We start from the raw sequence: 25297 nt of genomic DNA on the forward strand, positions 1-25297 counted from the left end.
TTAGGGAAGAACTGTGGTTCTATGTCTGCAGGGTCCACAGTGTACTCTTTTCAGGGCAGATCGTGTAGCATTTTTCTGTGTTTGATTTTTCTTTCACTTTCTCTCTCACCTGGGCAGTGAAGTTACTTTCCCCCATTTCTCCACGCAGAATCGACGTGGTCCATTGCTACCTCGCAGAGAAGCAAAGCCCTCATAAGGAATACTTGATGTCCCTGTTACAAACTGAGGACACAAAGGGAGAAGGAGGATAGATGACAGCACTTTACCTCAAAAGTGTAACAGGCAACAACGTGCACATGTGCCTACCTGCAGAAGACGTAGTCTCTGTTCATTGTTGAACCTCTCCACTGCTGCCCAGAACCACCGGATCACTATGTGGTTGTCATGGTAACCTAGAAAGGGACAGAAAGGAGTTATCTCATTCATCCAAAGACATAAACCGATGGGGGAGCGGTTATATAGCTGACCCAAGGACACTACAACAACCACCCTGAGATTTGAGGACAATTGCTCTGCCTCAGTACCACAGTCATCTTCATGTTCACATGAAGCAGAATTGGGGTCATAAATTCTGTTAATAAACCTACATTCTCAGAATATATTAGTTAATGTCACTCATCTGGATACCATTTAATTTTCAGCAATAACAATTTATGGGGTGTACACTAGATTGATGGAAGTTGAAATATTGGGTCCACAAAGCATTTTCTCATTATCATTAGTGTAGACATACAGAAATAGCAATTATGATTAAAAATAGTAAATTAAAAAAGTGATTAACACCTCCTCTGTACTCAGTGTTGTTCCTCCAGTCTGACAGATCAATCTCTGCAGTGCCAGCAATGACTAGCTCCAGTTCCCTGGCATCAAATACTGATACCAACCTGGCATCCACCACCTGGGAAACAAAAAAACAATGTAGTTCCTACCATTATGTTGCATTATGTTATATTATTATTTCTTTAGTCTTTCTATAGGCAGTGGCATAAAGATGTCAAACTCTGAGGAAGTTAAAAACTGAAGATGAACAAATAATTGTGTAACATGACACTTGTGCTGCACCTCATAGAAGCCTCTGACCAGGCTCTCAGTCTGCTGCACCACTCCTCTCTCTATCCTCCACTTCACCATGCGTTCAATGTATTCCTTCTTGTTCTTCTCTAAAACAGGGATGTTGGCTCCACCAGGTTTCAGCTCTCTTTCTGTTATCTATGAGAACACATCAGAATCTTATCTCTTCCCCAGCACATACTGTATCAAAGCTTTACAACAGCATTATTGTAAACACAGCAATGCCAATGACCACTCCTGAACAGTGCACCGCTACTGCCTAAAAACCCTAAGTGAGGCGCTTTCTAACTACATGGGGGGCTTGATAGGCTTTTTTTTCTTCCCATGCCCACCCCCCACCTCAGAATCTTAGATTGCCACTGCAGGTCAAACACACATACAGATACACATCTAACCTGTCCAAAGACTTCTTCATTGACAGTGAAGGTGAGATCAAGCATGTCCTCTATGTCGTTATCCTTCATCCACTGTAGAGACTGGTGAAACTCCTCATCCAGGTATTCCAAATCACTCAGGTCACAGGGTCTAGATGGTGGAAAAGGTGTTACTTTACTTGTGGGGATGCGTTCTGTGTGTAATAGCTACTGATTTTGTCACATTTTGTATTGTGTATGCTAAAATTCTTAGTATATCAAAAGGGTAACAAAATTTTAATATGAGTTGTTGTAGGTGGAAAAAATACACAACATTGTTAACTTACATGCGCAGTACCCCTTTATAGAACGGTCTGGTGAAGAAGGCATCCAGAAGGTACTGATGAATCAGAGCCAGACCCAGAATACGACCACTGAACCGAAACCTGAAACACACATTAAGGCACACATTAACACACCTACAAAGGATGCATAACTGTGCATAACTGTAACTAAACTCACCATTCATGGTGATTATCCACAAAGGCAGACATGGGGCTGATTTGGACAGTGTAGGTGTCGTTGGCAGAATATTCAAACAGACCATAGTAGGGGTTGAACAGTTCCCTGGATACCAAGAAAAAGAACTCTCTGGAAGGCCCACTGTAGTCCAACCTGCAACACACACACACACACACACACACACACACTTAGGTCAATATTTTCTTCCTTAATGACAAAATATTTTCATAGGTTTCATGCTTGCTCTTATCCTCTATTCCCTGACACTCACCCCTCCTCCCCAACAAAGCTGACATAAAGCTTGCTGCGTTGCAGGTCTTTACGGGAGTAGCACATGATCTGGTTAAAGGCATCTTCCAGCAGATGGTCACGGCGGATGACCAACCTAAGACATATATTCAGTCACATCATCCATAGCAACAAACAGAGCAGAATTGATTCTCCAAACAAATACATTACACTTACTTTAGTTTTCCTGGTCCCTGGCCGTAGCCTTTAGTTTCAAGTTTTCGGTAGAAGTTCCGTAGTTTGGCCTCAAAGTCTCTCTTATAAGGAGCTGGAGCTCTGGCGTTAGCTCTCTGAGTACCTACACAGAGAGAAAGACAGAGCAGATCCTCCAACGTGTACCAGATACTTAAAACTATAACAAATGAGGCTGTCAAATTGTTTGTAGTCATTGTAGTGGCCCCTTTTCAGATGTTTATTTGCATCCCCATATGGGCATTTTGCAGCTTTTAACCAACTTTCAAACAAGAATTTTCATTAACTTTGTATTATACAGAGGCCCTGTGGCCCTGTGCCTGGCAGGCCCATTCAGTAAGCTGTCCCACACACTGTAGGTCAGCAATCTGTGAGTCAGCCTTGTTTTGTAGTGCATGCATGAGTTGCTTTACAAAAACAAAAATACACAATGAATGCAATACGCAGTGGCTTTCTACACTATTTACAGAAAGCATGTATTAACTTCCATGACGCCAACGCAACTCTCCTACCTGGAGAGTTGACCTGTGACTCTCCTACCTGGTGAGTTCTGTGGGGAGGAAACAGGGGATCCCCGAGGTGACTGACAGTAGCTGGGGTGTAGTAAATTGTGGGGAGGCACATAGGACATGACTTCATCTTCAAACAGACTGCAGACAAAAGAGAGAGAAACTAAATTAATTTGAACGAATTCAAATGAGAAAGAAACAAGGAATTACAGAGAGTTACACATACAGTATATTAATTCAGTAACCCAAGTAAAAATAAAAAAAACATAAAATACTTGTTTCCTTAATGCCATTGTAAGAATGATGTAAGAATGAAATGAAGCAAACATCAGGAGGTAAGAAGGGGAGACAGTGAAGGAAGGAGGGAGTATGTCAATCACAATACTAACATTCTATTGGACATACATAATTACAATTGACCACCTCACACAGAGGTATGAAACAAAGCTGACCTACACTGTGTAATGTTCCTAACACACCTTCCAGCAAAATGCAGCAGACCTGCAGTCTTTGACAAAAGCAGATCCTACGTGTTGTTACTTTGATGGAAAACTACACGCACAAATGATGAATTAGTCTGGTTATAACAGAAGAGAGAATGTATCTACTCTACCTACCATCCAGTGTAATGTACAGTGAAATATTCAATTAGCGGTTTGGTTAACTTGTTAATTAGCGTCAATCAGCATTAGATTTACAAAGTGCTCAGCAGAAATATAAAAGTCTGCTAAAAGGATCAAAGTCATGTCCATATATGGCACGATAAGTCAATGACGTATCTAGGGGGAAAGTGAAACAAGGTAGTTTGTGAATGAAGGGGGTGGTGCAGGGAGGAAAAGAGAGAGGGAGGTAAAGAAGTAAGAAGCGAGGGAATGCAAATGTGTCTCACCTTAGCAGTATGACAAGGTCTGCGTCTCCTGACAGTCTGGCCAATCCCGACACTCCATCTGTGCGGATCAGCTGCACCTTCTCCCTGTTGCCATAGAAAAATTCTATATTGCCGACTATCCTCCAGGTATAAGTACCCCACACAGAAATGATAGATTACACATAAGGTGTGCGTACCTGAGTGAATGGTTCCGGCTGAAGTCAGACTGTCTCTCCTGCAAAATTTCAAAGATGTTCGGCTGCCGAAGAAACGCCACAATCTTGTCGTTGTACGCTAGGAGAGGAGCAGACATAAACAAGTTCATCGGTTGGATCATGTCTGAGCAGTGTTTGTGTTTCTGTGTTTGATGAGTTTGTTTGGATACTAACCCACTGGGACAACGTCTTGGCACTGCCCCCTGTTGGCAGAGGTGAAGGTACTTGAAGGCCGTGGCAGGACTGGTGGGCCAGCATGACGAGGGTCTTCACCTACCTACGGGACAGAAAGAGGATGTTCTCTTATCTTTTTGGGTTTTGGAGGATATTTATAAGTATAATCCACGAAGAATGGACTCCAACAAAGCAACGAACCCATACTTTTAGCCTGCTTCTCTTACCAGCCGTCGTGGGCTGACCTCTCCAGCACTGTGGCTGCGCTGGCGGGTCAAGTGTTGACGGTGAGTCAGGAGGCTCGGTGGCCGAGAGCTCTGGAGAGGCAGCCGGGGGTCAATGAAGGTGGTGGCACGGCAGTTATGGTCCACGAAGAAAGGCTGGATGAGTACACACACACACACACGCACACACACACAAACCAGTCAAATGGACAAAAAATTAAACATTTCTTTACATTGTTCGAGAAGTACTTTGAAATAGTGCAACTTAATGTGGAATTTGAGCTCATTAATGACAAAATATTTTCATAGGTTTTCATGAGCTCATTTAAAATGGACAGAGGTCGTCACATGTGGAAGTGTCCTTGAGCAAGATACTGAACCCTAACTTAGTTGCTCCCTGTGAGTGTTGCCCAGCTGCATAGCAGCTCCCCCATCTACTTGTGTGCTCGCTTGTGAGTGCGAATGGGTAAACGAGAAGCAGTGTAGAGCGCTTTGAGTACCAATAGGTAGAAAAGCGCTCTATAAGTGCAGACAATTTACTATTTGTTGTCAATGCAGAGTTCAAAAGCCAGTATATTCAATGGTGTAAAGAAGCCTTAATGACATGGCTAACTCGCTCCCAATGATTCCAAAATAGGTTTTAAATTATTTGCAAATGCTTACATTTGTTTTAATATTTAAATTTCCCACAGCCTCACAACTTTACGGAAACAGGATTGTGTATCCAAACCCGTTTAAGCACTAAGATTTCTATGGGTACTGTCTCACCTTGCCAGTGTGGTCATGCTTCATCTCCCACCCTCTGGGCAACTCCACTTGCTTGTTGGTGAACATGTTGAGGAAGGCCACCAGGTCCCTGTTGTGTTGGTAGCGCTCAAAATGGTGGGCATCCCGACGAACCTTACTGATCATATGCTTCAGACACGTGTTGGTGCTAAACATGCGGTAGGCACTCTGAAAGGGAGAGAGAGAGAGAAAGATAATGAAGGACAGGGACAGAAAAGAAAAAGAATAAGAAATCGATATGAATGTGATAATAGATTAACATTGGCAAGGCCAATTGTTTTTGCTGCACACTGAATACTTGCGAGTTTAAGATTAAAGATGAATGAAAGTTTAAACTTAATTTCCTGATATTTACACCTAGATGTATTAAACGACTGATTATCACACCTTCATAGCAGGTCAACAAAATGTTTAATGTTTGGTTTTCAAGTACAGTAAATAAAGTCAAATATTTGGTTGAAAATCTTGTTTGCAATTATGCCACCAAGTGCTTTCTCCTGTCACACTCCTTTGGTCTCATCAGTCCATACAACTCCAGAACATCTGTGAATCATCTCAGTCCTTTTTTTACAAAATCTATACAGGTTTTCTTAATCTTAGTGCTGATTAGGTGCTTCCACGTATGTTATTTCTGCTCATTTGGCTTCAAATTGTGTCAGAATGCTTTGCTTTTCTGCCATTAGCAAATATCTGGTCTTTATATTAAATTAAGCTGTTTAACAATAAATAAAAAAAACATTTGTCTGTCGGTGTTTCGATACCTTTGCTCACTTAAAATTTAGTTGATCTGCCCAAAAAAAAAAATGTCTGTGTAGTTCAATATATTTAGATAACAGGAAGTAAAATTGGAAATAGCTTGGCCTTGTTGTTCAGATACTTTGAGGAGATTATACAGTCACAAGAAAAAAGCTCTGTTGGCAATTTCCTGATTTTCTGCATAAATTCGGCACAAGGTCTAAATTCACATAGGAAGCGCTTGTTTGAGGTCATTGCTGCTAGAGGTGGCTTAACTAGTTATTAAAACTTGTCCGTACAGGGTTGGAATGTAGGACAGTGAAGAAGTCAGGGCTTGTGAGGAACTTGACGCTTGAAGACTGAAGCAGCAGGCTGAGGCGAGATCTGGAACTGGACTGAGCCACACTGTTCTCCCTACGCAGGTCTGCAACACACATATCCCAGGTCCGAGAAATGCACAAATCAAGACTGAAGAATATGTTTTACTATACAGACTAGAGTGTCTTGAAGTGAAAGGATTACCTGGGGTAGAAGGGTGCATGTCAGTCTCATCTACCAGCAGCTCATTGGCTGGCTGCTCCTCTGGTCTGCTGTCATTGGTTATTGTCCTGCGAATACTCTGATACCTGGAAATATGCGTGTATAGGTACGACTTTACAAAAACTATGTACATGAGGTATGAGCAAGAAAGCAATCAGGTATTTCAGAATTGGTAATGAGATCTTAAAAAACAGGAAGTTAGTATAACAACTATTTTTGAATACTATAAGTCCTCCTTACAGTATGGGTGAGCAATTTGAGATTTAAGACTTAAATCTCACTTAAATTTTTGGGCTCAGGTTAGACTTATTTATGATGGTTAAGGTTACCTGCGGTTCAGCTGCTCCATTTGCTGAATAGAGTTGGACCTCTGGAGGGTCTGAGGGGCAGGAGGAGCAGTGGGACGCTGCCAAGTTGTGGTTCTGTTCACGTGGTCCACGTAAAAGATCCGACCGTGGCTGTCAATACGAGCTTCCCAGTCTGGTTCACACAAAAACACCATGACAATTTCACCAAACGTGTAAACAAATTTAAATGAATGTCAGCTGAGTTTAAACTATCAAATTTGGAAACTGACTTTCCTTTACATGATGAAGCCTATGGAACATAATTTAAAATCAGGAGTACACTAGAGTTGTATGTTAGCAAATGATAATGAATCCCAGACAGACACATCAAGACTTACACTGATTTGAACATGGTTTGCTGGTTCAGTCCTGGTGTTTGACATTAACTACTAAGTAAAGTAAAATTATCATTTGCTTCTTCATAGAGGTGTTGTTCACCCTATAAAATGTTAATCTTATAGGGTGAGGGATGTAGACCTACCAATCATTATTTAGCATTTCAGCACAGAACAAGGGCTGCGCATTTGGGCCCCAATGTCTTACAGCCTAATCACAATTTAGTGAAATTATATGCGAAACCAGTAAAACCACCACACCTGGTATAAACCAGTGTGTTTAGATGCAGATGAAAGATAAATCCCCCTTGACAAAGTAATTAATATTAACTTTAAATTTTGACAATGAAACATTTGTACCAGCTCAAGGTGCATAAAATATTATGTTGAAGAAAAATATTTTTGTTTTTGCCATTTAAATATAAATGGATGGAAACTTTTGCACTCAACTATAATTACCTCATTATAATATTAAGAGAAACTAAATAAAAGGACCTAAAACTAAAATTTAAAAAATTGTTTAATAATTTAATTAAAGACCCAGCTTCTTTTTTAGGACCTGTGTCCATGTCAAGTAAACATTATAACTGCTCACAACTTAATTATAGTGTGCTATGAACCATTATTAGAATTATTTTTACGCCTCTCAAAAAGTGGTTAAAAATGGGGTTATATGTTAGCAAACAAAGTAAAACCAATGTGCATTAAGACATTGTTTCCTTCTTCCGTCAGGTTTAATCGGAATGTGGTCCACACAAACACTTACTAGGTGGCAGTGGCTCGTCCACTCTCTGGTAACGGCTAATGTCGTGGCGAACAGACGGCAGGGAGCGAAGAGACTGGGGGCAAATGACCTGAGATGTGGCACCTGCAAGCATGCACAGACATGCAAACAGAATAAAAAGATTTGTTTAATACAAGCAGTCATGAAAACAATATTATAAGACAATATTTCCAGAGATTTTCCTGCCCCATCAGCATGGCACCTTTTCACCATCCAAGTAACAGATCCGATCCTACAGCTAGTCTATCTCCCCTCAAGCATGATGGTTATCTGCTCTTATTTAATACAGTCAAAAAGTTAAATAAGCAAAACTGTTCCCTGTAATCCATGCAAAAAACTGCTCCAGTCCTCTCACATGGACAAATGCTTGTGCAGATTTTAAACAGGGATGTTCCTCTTCAATAGAGGTAATTTGTGGTAGTGTTTGAGTGTTTTGAATTTATTAACAAACATGACCTGGTAGACAATAATAGATGTGACAAAAAAGCGATTTTTATTCTTTTAAACAAACTAACTCATAGCTGCAAGGACTGATTCACTGGAACAAGTAAGGATTACTGGCTTTGTTATTATTTTCCATCCCCGCATACTTTGAGGCTACCAGCTGGAAATTACTGTGCAAGTCCCATGGAGATTAACTCTAATAACAGAGCACATAAATCCCTGTTGAAAACCAGTGTCCCCACCAGGAAGAGAAATTTTTCCTCAACAACCAACCCTGGATTACCAGCAACCTGAAGGAGCTGCTGAACCTGAACCTGCTGAGGCCTGCTAAAGTGTGTCCAGAGAAAGTGACAATGAGACAGAGAGAAATGCCTTAAGGGAGAAGCTTAAGAAGTGGCTCTGGCAAAAAAGAAAAAAAAAAAAAAGGAAGAAAAAAAAAAACCGTATGGTAAAGATTACAAATTTGATGAATAAATTGACTTCTCCTAACTGACCCCTCTTCCTCTAGCCAAACACCCCACACCCTCTCTATCCCCCACAGCTACTTCCTCACAGTTCGACAGTAAATAATACCAATCAATGCCCCACCCCTCAACCACCATGATGGAATTAACATCACTTTCCCGCTCCATTTGCACTTTCTTCTGATACGGCGCTATCTTAAACTACATATTCCCATGATAACATTTGTTTGTGTCTGTATACAGAGGTGCAAGCTGGTGAGGTTCGAGAAAGGTGACAATATCCCTACCTAAAAGTGAAGCAAATAGACGTTACCTTGGTATCAGATTGGTATCTGACTATAACACATATATCACAAACATTCACCACCTACTAGCTTCAGACATCCCTCCTTGTGGGCCTGTTGTGTTGCTGCTGGTAGGACCAGCTGTTGCTACTTGTCCATTGGCCTGACTGCTTAATGACTCTGCCCCTTCTTCCTCTGCTTTTGGAGCCACTTCTTTTCTTGACTCCACCTCCTGAACAGAGGAGACTCAGGTCATCTCATGGCAGATGTTGTAAAATCAATAGATTTTAGTTGTATTGGCTTAAAGATGCTCACCTGAATGGGTGACAGTGGACCAAGTGTGGGATTGCAGCTTACTTGCTCCTGACATGTACATTCCCTCACAGTCTCCACTGGACCAGAAGCCACCGGGGCCCCTGATGCCTGAGATGAGTGGGGGGGTGTGGAGGTTTCTCCAGAAACATGTCCCAGCGCAGCTGATGCACCAGTAGCCTCTCCAGTTCTGGCTGCAGAGACAGAGGCTGCTGATGTTCCAGGGGATGAATGAACTCCAGCTGCAGCTTCTGTAGCTCCAGTTTCTTCACCTGAAGGCTCAGTTACAGGCTTAGTGACAGAAGATGAACCCACCTCTACTCCAGCCCCATCTCCAGCTCCATTTACACCCTCATTCCCCCGTTGAGACTCAGAAGTAGCAGATGATAAGGCTAATCCCCTGCTCTGCTGTGGTTTTGACTCCTGTGATTGGTCCCTGTGCTGTCCGGCTGTCTCCTCATCCTCATCTGAGTCTATGTGCAGCATGGCATTGAGCCGTGTGTCCGTTGGAAAGCTAGAGCGGAGTTTTGGTGAAGGCCCCGGCAGAGGTCGGTCACCAGGGCTCCTGGGAGACTCAATGGCATCCAGGTAGTCGTTGAGGGACACCTGCCGATGGGTGTGGCCTCCCAGAGCCACAGGAAGGAGATTTTCCTCTCCAATCTGCCCAGGTTCTTGCCAAACATTGTCATCGCCATAGTAACAAGGACAGTTGAGTAACTGGGAACCCTCATCAGAGCCTGTGGGAGAAGGTCCACATGTGACATGTGAAGATGAGGAGGGGTGAGGGAGGTCTTCATCATCAGATGGACTGCCAGGGTCACCGTTCACTGCCCCACCCAACATAGTTCCCACTGCATCTGGCGAAGCTTCTGAGGGAAGAGAGGTTCGAAGGGGAGGAAAGGACAGGAGAGTAGAATCCAACGGATAAGAGACAGTGGACCCAAATGAGCACAATGCACGTGCACACTCACACAAACCAAAACACACCTTCATGTCCATTGGAGGTGATGTCCACTCTGAACGTAAGCTGCCCACTCACATTGTCCGTAGGGAGGTGACGACATAGGCTGTAGCTGACTGTCTCATCCCTGTGCAAACAAACACAACAAAACTAAAAAACAGAAATCAATGCTGTTTGCCCCAACTCCTACCACCATTTAGTGTCAACCTGTTGGAAACACTGAGCCCACGGTCTATTAATCAGTGGTTTCCAATCCTGGTTCACAAATACCACTGCTCTGCTTGTTTTCCCAACTAACCCTGGACTACCCGCTGCTCATTGCCTGGATCAGGTGTGTTCAGTCAATTAGAAGCTAGAAGATACCAATTCACCCTCATCTGAGATGGTATCTTCTAGTTGTTAAACAAGCAGAATGGGGTCTCTGAGAACCGACTGCACTATATTGGATCAATGAGTAGTATAGACAGATCTGAACATCGTTCTATATACAGACAATGCACATCAACTCACTTCAGTCAGCATTTTCAGCTCCTTTTTGCAGCTACTTCTCTAACATGTGTTTACAGTTATCTATTTCAAAGTTTATGTGTGGACTTACTCAGCTCTTGGAGCCTCTAGAAGTCTCTGCACAGGAATGATCAGCTGACCCAGAAACCGCTTGATTATTGGTCGGCTCTTGGCAAACTTATCTTTCACTTCAATTTCCAACACGTCAGTCATCAGAGCCACAAATGTGTACTTCTGCAGGAAGAACAACAGGAAATTATAGTTTTTTTCACATGAAGTTTTATATTATCTCGACATTTTCTACTATATCACTGTATTAAGTATTTATTTAAAACAAATTGGCATTATATTTGAATTCTAATCACATTTGCTGGCAACAGTAAAACAAAGTCAATCAAAACATAAGTGGTCCAAAACCTTACTATAATGTAAATGCAATAAAGTTGGCAGCACATATGAACACTGATAAATATATGTAGAGTAGTATTAGCTATAAATACATGCCATCATAGTTCATCCCAGCACTATGCAGGAGAACTGATCATCCCTGGTTTCACCAATTAATAGCAATCAACTTCTTAGATTGCTGTAAAAAGGCTTATTTTGTCCCAGTGGGGAAAGTTCTCACGCAGCAGCAGATGTCCACCTACACAGCATCCCACATTTCGATTTCCAGTGTGTGAAAAGCGAAGTGAAGAGAAGCTATACCACAATGAAAGATTTCCTAGGTGCTAGGAAACATAAGGTGGATATCATTTAAAATTCCAAAAGTGAGACTACACTAAACCTGGAAAAAAGCTCTGATTTATTTTTTATTCATGTCCAGATAAATTAAGCAAACTTTGTATCAGATCAAATAAATATGAATTGGACAAAAGTATTGGAACATAAAGGTTTAAGGTAAATTTAATAAAACTTAGTATTGTTAAACAAATGTTAGTCTTTTTTTTCATATGCCTGCTATGTCATTTATTATGTTCACATGTATATACCGGGAATTAAAAGCTGAAATTTTTAGCATTTTCATTTAATCATAAACCTAAATGTCTTCAGTGAAGAGCAAACACAGATTAATTGGCCTTTGGGGGTACTGCAAGTATGAAGGACACACTTAAGGTGTGTGCTGACCTCCCCATGCCACACAGGGCTGGTGGTGTTGGCTTGGATGGAGGACCGTCTCTCCTGGCCATGATGGGTGAACTTGGGGAGGCCACTCCTCTTCCCAGGCTGGATGGACATCTTCAGGTAGGGGTCTGGGTTGAAGAACATGCCTTTCTTTAGGCCCACTGCCCGTATATCTGGAGAGGATAAGGAAATGTATTCATAAGCACATTTGTTCAATGGATCAATACTACATAGCAACACAACTAAAATCAGTCCTCTCACTTGAAAGGGTGAAGCTGACAAGTTTTCGAGAGTGCTCATTCCCCGATTGGTCCTCCACTTGGCCTTCACTGCCCACCTGATGCGAAAACAACAAATCAGAGAAAATGTGAATTTAAAGGAAAAAATATCAAAGCTGGACAGGAATTATGATCAGAGAGCTCTGATTAAAGTTGACTGAATGTCATTTTACTGAGTCAATGGGAGAAAAAGCCTCAACAGCTCAGATTGTGCTGCAGAGAGTTTAGTGACATCCACCTCACACTTCCCTGAGGCCCTGCCAGCTTGTAAATAGTAGTTCTAAAACATGTTTAATTAGTGGGATCTGGTGGGATAGGACACACACCCCTAGGAGGAGAATGAGTGAATTCAGAGATAAAGCCTTACAAATTTAAACTCTTGCTTTGAGGGTAAACTCTTTTATAAACAATGCAAGTGTTTTTTGTAACACTGTAAGAGATAGTCAGAAGTTTACATACACTTATTGTGCACACAAACACAAATGTACATACCAGGACTCCAGGATTCTTGACTGTGATACACGGTGTTGCTGCTCTTAATGATCCACTTACACCATGATAGTATTTAAAGCAGATCTTAGTCTCTGCTGTGAAGAGAACACACACACACACATACACACTCATCACTAAGAGATCATCAAGATTTTCTTCCTCGCTTCACTTGACAAAGCTCCACCTTACCCACAGATGACATACAGCTGTTGTCAAAGTCATTTTGGGTTTTGTGATGCAGATTAAAAAAATCCCATTGAATGCTCCTTTAAAAATACAGGTGTGTAATCAACACCAACTACTCACGCTCCATGAAGTAGGGTCCTGGCTCCAGTCGCCACACAATCTGTCCTTTTTGGGTGCCGTTCACTCCGCGATTCTTTGACTCCCACACATTGGCTACACATGTCTCATCTATGAAACACACACATTTATATTGATAAGCTGTTTCTTTGTGTTCAATAACACACACTTGGTTTTACACTAAAGTGTAGGTTAGTTCACAGTGGTTAGATTCTAATGTTACTTCTAATTCACTAAAGAGTGTAAGGGAGATTGATGGCACATTTTAAAACTCCATGGAATTTGGAAAATTTTTCCATATGTGAGGACGCTGAAATGTGCAAAAGATGTATGTCATTTTTGTCCACATATTAGGTCCATTAAATGTAATAAAACATGGCATGACAGCTTATTCCCAGTACCCAATGAGACTAATGACTTGACACTAATCTGGATCGGATCAATTTGAGTTCTGTTACAATGTCTGTCTATAAGCATTTAGAAAGTGACCTATTTTTCATCATTTTATCTTAATACACCACCAACTTGGACTTGATGAATAATGATCATATCATTTAATATTTATTCAGTTAAAAATTATGTGGGAAAGGAGCTAAAAGTGTTAATGCTAGTTATCAGATTTACCTGGCCAATCTGTTAAAATCCGATGGAAAAGCGTAAAGATAATAATTTGTTGGAAACAAAAATTTGGTGGCCATAGTGCCACAGTTGTACTAGTTTAAATTTTGAAACGTATTAATATCAGATTTTATAATCACATGTCCTAATGAGTTGGTGATATATATATCCCAGCTGTCATAGGCTCCTTGAACAAGATAAGCGTTTACAGATAATGGATGGGTAGACAATTAAAACTAGGCATTTTCTCCCAAAGGCAAGTTACGCGTGCATCATCTTTAAAGTATCAAAATTCATCTGAACTTCAGTTCAGACTGAGCCTTAAACTCATCTTGTTGCCTTGGACTTATTTTTGTTACATTGTAATAGTCTTAAATTCTCGTAGCATGTTAACTTTTAATTTTTCTATTTTCATTCTTCATTATTTGAGGGTTTTCTAACAACCAAAGTTTGAATTTTTATCTAGTGCCTGTTCAGTCTTAGAGCAACAGGCCTACATTTTTGTAAGATCCTTGGTCTTAGTCCTTGCCAAAGTTAAGCCGTGACCAATTATTAAATTTGGTTGTGGTCATCTGGACTTTCAGCACGAAGGCACCCAGTGCCTCGGAACAATGCCTTTGCCTCTTTGCTGTCAACTATATCTCTCCTGGAAAGGCTGATGTCCTAAGAGAACCCGTAGCTCTATTTCTAAAATTTAACCATGAATTTTGCTTGGAATTCTTATCAAAATCATGAAATTTTAATCAATCAATGTTATTATTAATCCTATTTTCTTTCAGTTTTAACTGTTATTTTTGTATACTATTCTAATCACCTGCATTTATCTCAATAGTTATTACATCAATAAATTCACAGATATCGGGTGATGTGCTGTTTATTCCTTCGGTGACAGAAGACAGATTATCCGGAAAAGAGAGCACCTTTAATATGTGACCAATAAATTATTTTGTTCCACTTAATCCATGATTACCTGGTTTTAACAGTGTGATTATCTCTTAAAACTTATCCCTATAATGAGGATTAAGGAATTATTGATAATGTGAATGTTTGCTCCATTATTGTGATGTTCCAGTGTAAGGCCTATTAAAATAGAAATATTTATAACTCCTATTGCTTCACTTGCCTTCTCTCTACATATTCCTCCATGCCAGTTTTTGGATATTATCATTTTTTTAAACTTATTTAGGGATGTTTTTCCATCTTCCTTCAATCCTTTTAATACTATCCTCAACTGCAGTATTTCACTGCAGAGTCTAATGAAGCAGAGGTATCTGGTGGTTGTAAATCAAACCACATCTCTGTCGCTGCATGTTTAGCCATCAAACATTTATGTGTACAATCTCTGTAAAAGATGACAAATGGCCTGTGTTCAAATGGATCAATGCTGATGTGAGTTAGCCACACACACACACACACACACGTTCATATTCTATTCTTGTCAGGACTTTCATTGATATAATGTATTCCCTAGCCCATTCCCTAGCTCTAAGAGCTAAGGCAGCTTCTGGGGAGCTTGGCCGACAGCCAGGCTGGAAATGGTTCTTCCCCCTGGGAAGAAACAACCCAGAAATCCCCTTGCCTGGGTCAATACCACCTACGAGCTGCAGATAGGAAGGAGGAATTGAGAGATCACCTTTCACTGGCTTGCCCTCTCTCTCAGTCTCAGTGTCCACAGGCACTGCTTCTCTTTCACAAAACACAGAGTCTTTCTCCTGTGGTTTGCCCTTGACCTTTGAGAATTTGTGAAACTGAGCTTATTTCACTGGGTGCTGAAAGCTGCTCTTTCACACCTGTGTCTGAGAACTATAGGGCAACACCCACCAGTATTCTGTAATATGCTTATATCTATGTTCTTAGCACACAAAGTCCAGCCTGTATATATTTTGACATATTCTCTGTTCTGTGGGCATGGTTGTGTGAAGGATTAAATGTCACGAGTTGATGAATTTGGTTCATTCAGAACACACAGAATATCAGTACGGTGGTGGAGTCCCCAGATCAAATCCACCTGCTTTCTGTGTGGAGTTTGCATGGTCTCCCCATGCTACTGTAAATGGGAAATGGTCTGCACTTATGTAGCACTTTTCTACATATTGGTGCTTCTCATTCAAACTCACGATCACCCAGAGACTCACACACCTATGGGGGAAAAATAAATCAGTACACTAAACAACTCATAGGTGAGCTGCTATGCCGCTGGCCTACACTAAGTGGGAGCAACAAAGGCAGGGTTCAGAGTCTTGTCTTGTTTTGACATGCGAGCAGAGGGGCCGGGGATCGAACCGACAACTGTGGGATTAATGGACATCCTCTCTACCTCCTGCGCCACAGTCACCCCTGTACTGTGCTGTACTACGGCTGACAGTGGCGCAGGAGGAAGAGCAGTCCTCCACCGGTTGCCGGTTGATCCCGGGCATGTCAAAGTGTCCATCACTTCAGTGTAGTATTAGAAAATAAAGCTGAAATACAATTAAGGTAATGCTTTATATAAAGTTGCCTAAATATTAGTCATGCCCCCTGTACAAGAGAATCACTCCAGAAAAATTAGAATGCCGAAATGGTATGTATGTGTGTGCGTGTGAGTGTGTGTGGAGTATAATATGAGAAGAAACACTGCCCTTAAATGGACCGTAGCTGGGGAGACAGGCAGAGGAAGAGGCAATATGGAAGGAGGCAGGAAGGCCAACGGTGTTGATGATGAACAAGCAAGAACAGACATTAACCGGGGCCCATTTGTGTAATGAATGTGCACTCAAACACAGAAAAACTTGTGATTTGGAATTTTAGTGATATGACTACTTAAAAGTTAAAGTTCAGCATAAAGCTAACAAAGGTAAAGCTTTAGTGTAAGTCCTGGAAATCAAGCTTGTACTTTCTATGAGACCTTAAAACAAACTAATTCTGGGCCATAAAAGCTTTTGACATTGACTGAGTTTAGAGCGCTGCATCTATTTTTAGCCTTACTGAAACCAAAAACACAAGAGCTAGCAATTTCTTCTATATCTTCTATTAATTATCAGCTTGTGACACTTTTAACTTTTTGTTTGGGATCTTTGAGCGAAGATCTCATTCATCTAGCAAGAAAAGTAGGTGGTTATCAAAGAAAGTTTATAAGTGAAGGAAATATTTAAATCTACAAAGTAGTCATTATTTTATCCATATAAATTGATTTTTACCAATTAGAAATCCTGTTGGATAGCTCTATTGCTACTTTTAATGGTACGTGTGCCACAATTATCAAACAGCATAAGTGACGTCCTAGTACTCTTCATTTGATAAAATGAAGAGTACTTTTTCTAAAAGTCAATTAAATCTAAAATCTGTCATTTTGTTTAAACCTTTATCAAACTGAATAAAGAATGCAACCAAGTTAACTGAATTTTTTAAATATTAGCAAATTTAGAGTTTGATGCCTGCATCATACTCAAAAGTTGGGACGGAGAAACCATTCCATAAGGAGCAAGTTGATTGGTCACAGGGATTCTGATACAGGCAGTATTCACCAAAGGCTCAGTCTGTAGACTCACCACTTTGTGCCAAACATCATGGCAGAATTTTCAATAGAAAAGAACATTTCTCAACACAAGACCACAAAGAATTTAGGTCTTTCACCATCTATGGTGGATGACTTAGAGAAAAGATTCAGTAACTATGGGAAAATAGTGTGTAAAGGCCAATGGTGTAAATCCTCATGCTACCTGATTAAATACAGCCACTTAGGCATGTGAGTATTTATGGAAAAAAATGTTCCTTCACATTCACATTAAAAACTGCAACCTGAAACTCTATTAATACCAGCAGCAAGCCACACATTGGTTCTGTACAGAAATGCTACAGTTCTCTGGGTCTGATGTCAGATGTACTGAAAGACAGTGGAAATGTATTTTGTGGTCAGGTGACCACAATCACTAAAAACAGCTATTAGTTCCTCTAAGCCAAAGATAAAAAGAGCATCCAGACTGCCACCAGTAAAAAGTAAAAAAGCCAACATCTGTAATTGTGTCAGGGTGCATCAGTGTCTATGGCATGGGTGACTTACAAATGTATGAAAGTAATGTCAACACAGAGACATATGCTGTAAATCAAGGCCATGTCTTTTCATGGGAAGTCAGTGGATATTTCAGGGGGAAAGAGCCAGTTCTCACTCTGCACGTGCTACAAAAGTGAGGCTTCTTAGACATAGTATGTCTCATTGACCTGCCTATCTTAAAAATGTATGGAGCATCACAAAGACGAGAATCAGACTAAAGTTTCAAGAGAACAGCTGAACCCTTGTATCACGTAAGGACAAGAAATGATTCCACTTCCACTCAACCACCCAAACTGCAACAATTAGTATTGACAGTTCCCCACTGATTAAAAAGTGTCATCAACGGGTATAGTTATGTAACACCAAGATAAATATGACTATCAACTTTTTTTAAAAAGGCATAAAACTAAATAAAACATTTTTTCCCAAATTAATAAATATTTGTTTTTTATTTTGGAAGATAAATAAAGCTTTGAGTAAATCAACAAATCACAGATTTCTTTATTTTAGAATGAGTCCCTAAATTCTGGAAATGGAGTCTGTGTAAAGCCTGATAGGTGGAGCATCAGCAAATGAGAGCGCTGAGGCTTGATTTTGCTCACCAATGTGGTATAGACCAATCCAGTCAGTGGCGTCCACTTCCTCCTTGATGTCCCAGGAGATGACCAGGTGGCCGTGCCCTAGAGTCAGCTGGTATGTAGATGCTGTGAGTGATGAGCGGCTGTCTGAAGTCACCAGATCTGTGTCACTATTGGCCCGCTGGAGTCCCACCTCTGCCACTTCTGGCTCGACCCTTGATGACATAGCAGAGGAAGAAGAGGGGGATGCAGAGGTGGAGGGCCCTGGTGCACCCTGCACCAACATATTGCCAAGGTTGTCAGGCCCAATTGTGTATGGGCGGTTGTGAGGGGTGCGACGACGCACCGCCAGCAGGTGTTCCCGGGCACTACTGTTAGCTGATGATGAGGGTGCTGGTGAGGATGAAGAAGACGCAGTGGCAGCTGATGCCATGGCAATGGCAGAAGATGAGGTGATTGAGAAGCAAGGGGGTGAAAAGCGAGAGGGAGGAGAGGAGAGCTGGTGGTTGTGGTGGGAGTTGGTCTGAGGGTGAGGATGGTGGTGATGATGGTGATGGGGAGAGGAGGGGGCAGAGGACAAGGAAGGGGAGGGGGAGGATGAATGAGGGCGGGGGCGATGGGGGAGGATGGCCGTTGCAAGGGAGGGGCGAATGGTGAAAGCCAGGCGAGTCGGCCAAAGAAAGGAAACAGAGAAGGAAAGGGAAGGAAACTAAGCGGTTTAGCTTAAAAGTGCCAGCATTAAAGCGAAAGTGAAGTAAAATGAGGGATGGCGATACAGACACTACAAGGCAGTGAGTGGAAGAGCATGTGCCCGTCCAAAGCAGCACTACTCAAAACACAGCGGTCAGAAGAGTCTGGATTTTGGTTTCCTCACTTCACATTTCTTTGGTCTTGCTGGTGTTCATCTGGGAGAGCCACGTCCCAGGTTTACTGGTCATCGTATAAAGCGTTGTGAAGCTGCCGCAGCTGAACCTTGTTTATGCCTCTTTGATGAAACATTGATTTTATATTCCCACAAATTTTGTAATTATCCTCATTAATACCATGTGACAACAATCCATTTTGACAAACAGCAGAGTAAAGCCTTGCTTGAGGGCACTAGAGTACTTAGTACCCGATATCCATTATTAAAAAAGGGAAAGTGACAGACATGGGAGATGGGAAGAGACAGCTGAGGTAGAAAGAATTAAGGGCGGTCCGGCAGTCCTTCCACTTGTCTGTCCAGGGTTAAGCGGAAGATGACAGGGCAATCCTACAGTCCACAGGGAAGACAGGGGTGGTGGGAGGTTGGAGACCTACAGAACAGAGACAGAAAGAAAGAGAGAGAAGTTAAGTAGGAAAACGACCAAGACAAGGAAATAAATAGAGGGTTGATGTTGAGTATTTTGTGGTAACATTCAGTATTTAGTAGAGTTGGACAACATAACCTAGACTGAATGTCACACCAGGCTTGATTCAAATAAAAGTATTTTTAATCAGGGTTTGACCCAGTTCTCTCAAATGTGTACATGAATTCAACTTTACAAGGCCTGGTCATTTTAGATTCTGCAGATAAGATTATCAACAGTATCAGCATTAATACGGTTTAAAGAAACACAGTTTTGCGTTCTTTTGTGCTTGAAGTACATTTTCAGAATACGGACTTAGTACTTCAACTTGCGAATCATGTAGTATTATTTTAGGCCAGTACTTGTACTGTAAATTTTTGCCACCTCAGTGTCTCATCACTGTCTCAGCTTCCACTATGGTCATATCAGATCATCGCCTCTCCTTCCTCTCTCCATTTTTCTTGCCATTGTAAGATTGAACGGATGTGAACTCACTCACAGGCACTGTCACGCCATCTCCAACGGCTTCTAATGAACCGTGCAAAGTGCTGCTGATAGGGAGCAAGAGGAAGAGAGAGCTTTACAGAAAGCATATGTGTGGGAGACAGACACAGGGAAATGGTTGAACAAAAAAGAAACGTGTAGCTGAGACTACTTTATATTTGGCACACATGCACAAAACTATGTGCACTTAGGATTTAAAAAAAATCTGTGTGCACACCCAAAGAAAATGCATCTGTGTTCTTTTTGCCATACTTATTAAATGGTCTGCACTTATATAGCATTTCTACCTATTGGCACTCAAAGCGCTTTACACTGCTTCTTATTCACCCATTCGCACTCAATCACACACAGACTCATACACCGATGGGGGAGCTGCTGTGAGCTGGCGAACACTCACTGGGAGCAACTAAGTTGGGGTTCAGTGTCTTGCTCAAGGACATTTCAACATGTGACCGGAGGAGCCAGGGATTGAACCAATGCGAGATTGGTGGACACCTGCTCTACTATAAAAATTTGTGTACACCCAGTTTTGTCAAAGTTCTGTCTTAATCATCCCACAATTTACCCTGAATGGAAGGAGAAACACCTCAGACTGTAGTTTGATACTGGGCCCAACCTGTCACCCATTAGACCTGTCAGTGTGAAGAACAAACAGCAAACCTAAGCACAGATTGTGCTAAATCACTGAATCCCCTTTTTTGCAATACTGATTTATCACATGGGGCAACTAAAATGACAAGTGTATTAATGCTTAATTTTATGCTGATGAAAAAAAAAAAATTGAAATCTAAAAAGGGAGGCAAACTTCTGCAGCATCATGCACTTGAGAACGACTCAACCACATAACTGTGAACTTAATAATGAACACCTAACAGAATTATCACCTGACAGTTTCAACTTCAACAAAACAGAGAAATGAAAACCTAATTAGTGGGCAGTGAGTATATTTTAAGATGTCAAATAAAAGGTGAGGTAAAACGCATGTTTCCCTCTTCACTGTAGTACTGTTTTCAAATAAAAATACAAGTATCACAGAAATAGTTACTTTTAATGCTTGGATTTAGATGCTAGTATGATTATTAGCTGTATACAATAATGTTAAATTTGAAGGTAAAATTTGCTTTACAAATAAAAAGTGATTCTATGATGTCTTTAACCTTAGTTTTGCGCTTTTTGTTTTTTTAAGTATTAGTTTGGCACCGGCATTGTTATAAAAGTATGATTTTAGCACCATTATCAGACAGAAACCCAGTGTTGTGCATGAATGTGCTCGTGTTTTTGATGAACTGACTAGACCTGGTTTCACCTAAAGAATGTGAAGAGGGTGTCATTAACATGCAGCATTAGCAGAGAGTGAACATGATAAGGAAGTGAAGTACTGAGTGGAGCATCACGGAACTGGCAGAGCGAGGGGTGGTTTGCATGCTGCTTTCATATATTTTTTAACTTTCTACTTAATTCAACCAACTTTTAATTTATGAAGAAGTCTAGCTCCTTTTTACTCTGACATGCAGGCCTTTTACAGTGCTATAAACTCAAACTAAAATAAAAAAAGAGAGATTTTGATTCTTTTCTCCAAAACATATAAATGTGTTTTAATGTTAACAGAAGTAGCTGAGTTACACAACTGTCTTCCATATATGATGTACTGTACTTTATTTGTTAGAAATATATTTCTCTCTTCTTTTCATGTGGGAAAGTATTTCAGCAACAGTTCCTGTCTGGACTCTGTTGATGATTCAGCTTCTCACTTGTCTTGCAGGGGGAGGGGGAACTAACATTCGGTCCCCACGAGGAAAAGGAAAAGGAGTTCTCATAAGAAATACATGCAGAAGAACACGTGCACACACTAACACTAACAATGATGTTGAACATCTGGATGTTTTGTATGAACAACCTAAAGCACTTACATAAGCTTCATCTGAGAAAACCCTCCAAAAACTGTAGCACCCAAAAAATTAAAGCATGTGTCTTTGATCCAGTAGTGGGATTAAAACAGAGAATAGGGTGAATTTCTGTTGACAGAATGTTTCTCTAATCCACTCTGCAGGCTTCACTCTGCAGCTACTGTAGGTTTATATGGAAGCAGTGGATTTGTATCTTAATGAAATGCAAATCAGGCGTTTCCATCAGCTGGGTTACAGCTCTGCATTAATGTAGACTAAGGTAGACAAAAAACACATGTAGCCAATGGTTGATAAATATATAAATATATATTTAAAATGATATTTTAAGAAGAGTAGACATGCAAATATGTCTATGTTATTTTTAAACTTGCTCAGAATGAGAATCGAATGTGTCTTCTGTGTAAAAGATGCTGTAAGTGAAATAAAATTCCAAGAGAGCGTCACAAAAAATATTTATCTGAGCAACTACAACTTGAATCAATCAATCAATCTTTATTACAAACATTAGAATTCTAACATTACGCAGCTAATGCTTAGTTTTAGTCAAATGATTTAGTGGTTGTTACTGGAGTGACCAGAGTGTTACCTTCGTAGAGGGAAAGTGTTTTACATACAGTAGTTTTATAGCACTATTTTTTTTTTGTCCTGTCTGCTTACCCCGTGAGTTTAGGGTCACCACACCGGATCATTGTCCGCATGTTGATTCGGCAGTTGTTTTTTTTTTTTTACGCCTGATGACCTTCCTGACGCATATTGATTTGCCACAGTATTTTTTATTTTTTTTACGCCGGATGACCTTCCTGACGCAACCCCAATTTTGCCGGCCGTGCACCGGCACTGCACAGCTGGGGATGGGAACGGGCCGTTAGGGGTTCAGTGTCCGGCCTAGAGACACTTCGACATATAGCCGGGATATAGTCGTCCACTGATCCTGTGGTCCGTGGACGACTGCCTTACCAACTGAGCTACAGCCGCCCCTAGTACTTTTTATAGCACTATACTATAATATTTCTTAAAATAATTTTTTATAAAAAAAAAAAACTATTTTACTCTCTGAGTCTCCAAAGTGACTCTGAAGAAATAATGTTTTGAACAGCTGCCTAAACTATTTGTGTTATGTAAGAAAAACTGAACTAACAAGCGTTGCAACCTACACAGTGGCTGAAAACCATGCACCATAATTGTTTAAATAAAGGCACAGGGTGATTGCAGGCAGCAGACATTCATCTAAACAATACTTTATGTTTAACTGTAAAATACAAAACGGTGGAGGTCCAATATTTCCTGGTGGATGAAACTGCACTATTTATAAAGCATATTTCTGTACAAGTTCACACCCACACACACACCGCAACTGTTTACAGCCTTACTGTACAGATACACAAACACAGGTTTATAGTTCATTCTGGGCCTTAATACAGTCACAGTTTTTTGATGTTTTTGATGCATTATGTTCACTGGCACATAAAACTCCTTATTTTATGGTCATTGCAAAACCAACAATATCTATTGCTGGTAAAATAGTCTCATCCCCTCCTGCTAGTACTTGCCACCACTGATATATGTTGATAGAGAAATTTAGAGTAACTGTTCTTATTCAAGTGATTTAGTTAAACAGGGGGGAAAACATCCTCTCAACCTGGATAAAGTTTCTCTGTTGGGCATGTTGTACTAAAGTAATTCATGTTTTTGGAAAATGAAGGAAGTTGTTAAGAGTAAGAGGATAATAACATGACAGTCTTGATAAGGAACAGAAATTCTAGGTAGTGCTTCATGGAACTTTATAGATTTGCATAAACCAAGTATAACATAACAGTGTGCAAACTTGCACGATTGGTTGAGTCAATAACAGAAAAATGTAACTTACAAATACAATCCATCTAAAATTTTAAAGATGCTCCATTTAAGTTTTTTATTTAGAATTCAAGTCCTGCCAAAAAAAAGCCTAATCTGATATTTCAATTTAACTGAATATTCCCCTCCATCGTTTGCTCATTTGTTGAGGGGTTTGACTTTGTCACTTATGTCTTAAAGTCACACTATGCATAATTTTACATTTACACTTTTTAATTCTATGGCTTGACTGAAATCCAATTTCAAACAATGCTTTTTTTTCATATAATGGGCCTATGCAGTACTTTTTCAGCCCTGTATGAAACTGTTGATTTTAACACCTTACTCGTTAAGGCCTTCCTCACACAGGCTGCACTCCGTTTTCATTGGTCAGCTTGTTAAAGCTTGGGAAAGTCGGCCAGTGGTTCAGGCAGAGTGGTGAGCCATGGGTGTAAAATGGAATCAGATGGGTGCGACTCTGTATACAGTGGACGTGCAAAATCAAAATAGAGGTCAGTTTATGGACTGATGCCATTGGTAGGTAGGAATGTCTTGGGAGGGTCCAGGGAGAGTCTCAGGGAGTCTCTGGAAAGCCCTTTTAAAGAGTCAAAAGAGCAGACAGGAGACTTCCATTGTGTAATTTCCTCTACATATGTTCAAAACAGTTTCCTAAAATGAGCACATTGAGTAAGGTAAACATATTCTGGTTAAGGCTAAAAAGGCGATAGCACTGGGCAAAGTGATGAAGTTGGAACATCAACTTAAATAGGGATCAGAATTTATCAGCTTTATTACTGCTGATAATGAACCATTAAAATATGCCTCTTCCCCAGGAAGGAAGTGACTGGTTAGAAGAAACAAATTTGTTTTATTTGACAGGATTTTGAAAAAAACACCTCCAACAGTAAGGAAACAGCCCATTTCTGCAGTAAAAAGGGCAAAGAACAAAAGACCTACCCCTGGCCCAAGATTTTATTCAAAGATAACTCATAACATCATTAGCTCATATGCTAATGACCAAGACTGAGTTATCATGTTTAATTTCTACTGCTCTACACTGGCTGATACATCCAACTGTGCACAAATGACCCTCACAACGATGGTTTTGAATTAAAATGTGTGTACACAACTTTAGAAAGACACACAAGCCTGAAATAGCTGCAGCATGAGGGGAGAACAATGAGACTGTCCTGTCAGAGGCGACAGCTTCCTGTCCCCAACACACCCATCACATTCCTCCGTGCCACTTAAAGTGTGTGAGTGTGTGTGTGTCTATGTTTCAGTGCATTCTTGTACTTTTAACCTCGGGAACACTGATGTCCCCAATGAAATGTGACAGACCTGACAGTGCTCCATTATTGAAAAACTAGTTAGGAGACTGGTGAG

General features: G+C 40.7%; 1 protein-coding gene across 4 annotated transcripts in view; it reads right to left on the reverse strand.

Annotated features, from left to right (window-relative positions):
• Window positions 1-25297, reverse strand: part of hecw2b (HECT, C2 and WW domain containing E3 ubiquitin protein ligase 2b) — a 33381-nt gene that overhangs the window by 6044 nt on the left and 2040 nt on the right. The window contains exons 2-29 of one of the 4 annotated variants that reach the window (XM_067493905.1): window positions 18364-19634; window positions 13117-13224; window positions 12811-12905; window positions 12302-12377; window positions 12044-12213; window positions 11007-11149; window positions 10435-10535; window positions 9451-10313; window positions 9223-9367; window positions 7926-8027; window positions 6807-6957; window positions 6460-6563; window positions 6237-6361; window positions 5185-5370; window positions 4420-4572; window positions 4193-4295; window positions 4001-4097; window positions 3825-3908; window positions 2967-3076; window positions 2412-2532; window positions 2218-2331; window positions 1947-2099; window positions 1772-1870; window positions 1467-1596; window positions 1063-1209; window positions 784-898; window positions 307-392; window positions 110-222 (exon numbers count right to left, since the gene is read on the reverse strand). In XM_067493905.1, coding sequence (XP_067350006.1) covers window positions 110-222; window positions 307-392; window positions 784-898; window positions 1063-1209; window positions 1467-1596; window positions 1772-1870; window positions 1947-2099; window positions 2218-2331; window positions 2412-2532; window positions 2967-3076; window positions 3825-3908; window positions 4001-4097; window positions 4193-4295; window positions 4420-4572; window positions 5185-5370; window positions 6237-6361; window positions 6460-6563; window positions 6807-6957; window positions 7926-8027; window positions 9223-9367; window positions 9451-10313; window positions 10435-10535; window positions 11007-11149; window positions 12044-12213; window positions 12302-12377; window positions 12811-12905; window positions 13117-13224; window positions 18364-18772 — 4403 coding nt within the window. In that variant the 5' untranslated portion in view covers window positions 18773-19634. Of the gene's footprint in view, window positions 1-109; window positions 223-306; window positions 393-783; window positions 899-1062; window positions 1210-1466; window positions 1597-1771; window positions 1871-1946; window positions 2100-2217; window positions 2332-2411; window positions 2533-2966; window positions 3077-3824; window positions 3909-4000; window positions 4098-4192; window positions 4296-4419; window positions 4573-5184; window positions 5371-6236; window positions 6362-6459; window positions 6564-6806; window positions 6958-7925; window positions 8028-9222; window positions 9368-9450; window positions 10317-10434; window positions 10536-11006; window positions 11150-12026; window positions 12214-12301; window positions 12378-12810; window positions 12906-13116; window positions 13225-18363; window positions 19635-25297 lie in introns of those variants that run through there. The other 3 variants (XM_067493904.1, XM_067493907.1, XM_067493906.1) reach the window with 3 other exon arrangements.

The sequence above is a fragment of the Channa argus genome, chromosome 23 (genome assembly GCF_033026475.1).
Source record: "Channa argus isolate prfri chromosome 23, Channa argus male v1.0, whole genome shotgun sequence".
NCBI classification, from domain to species: Eukaryota; Metazoa; Chordata; class Actinopteri; order Anabantiformes; family Channidae; genus Channa; species Channa argus.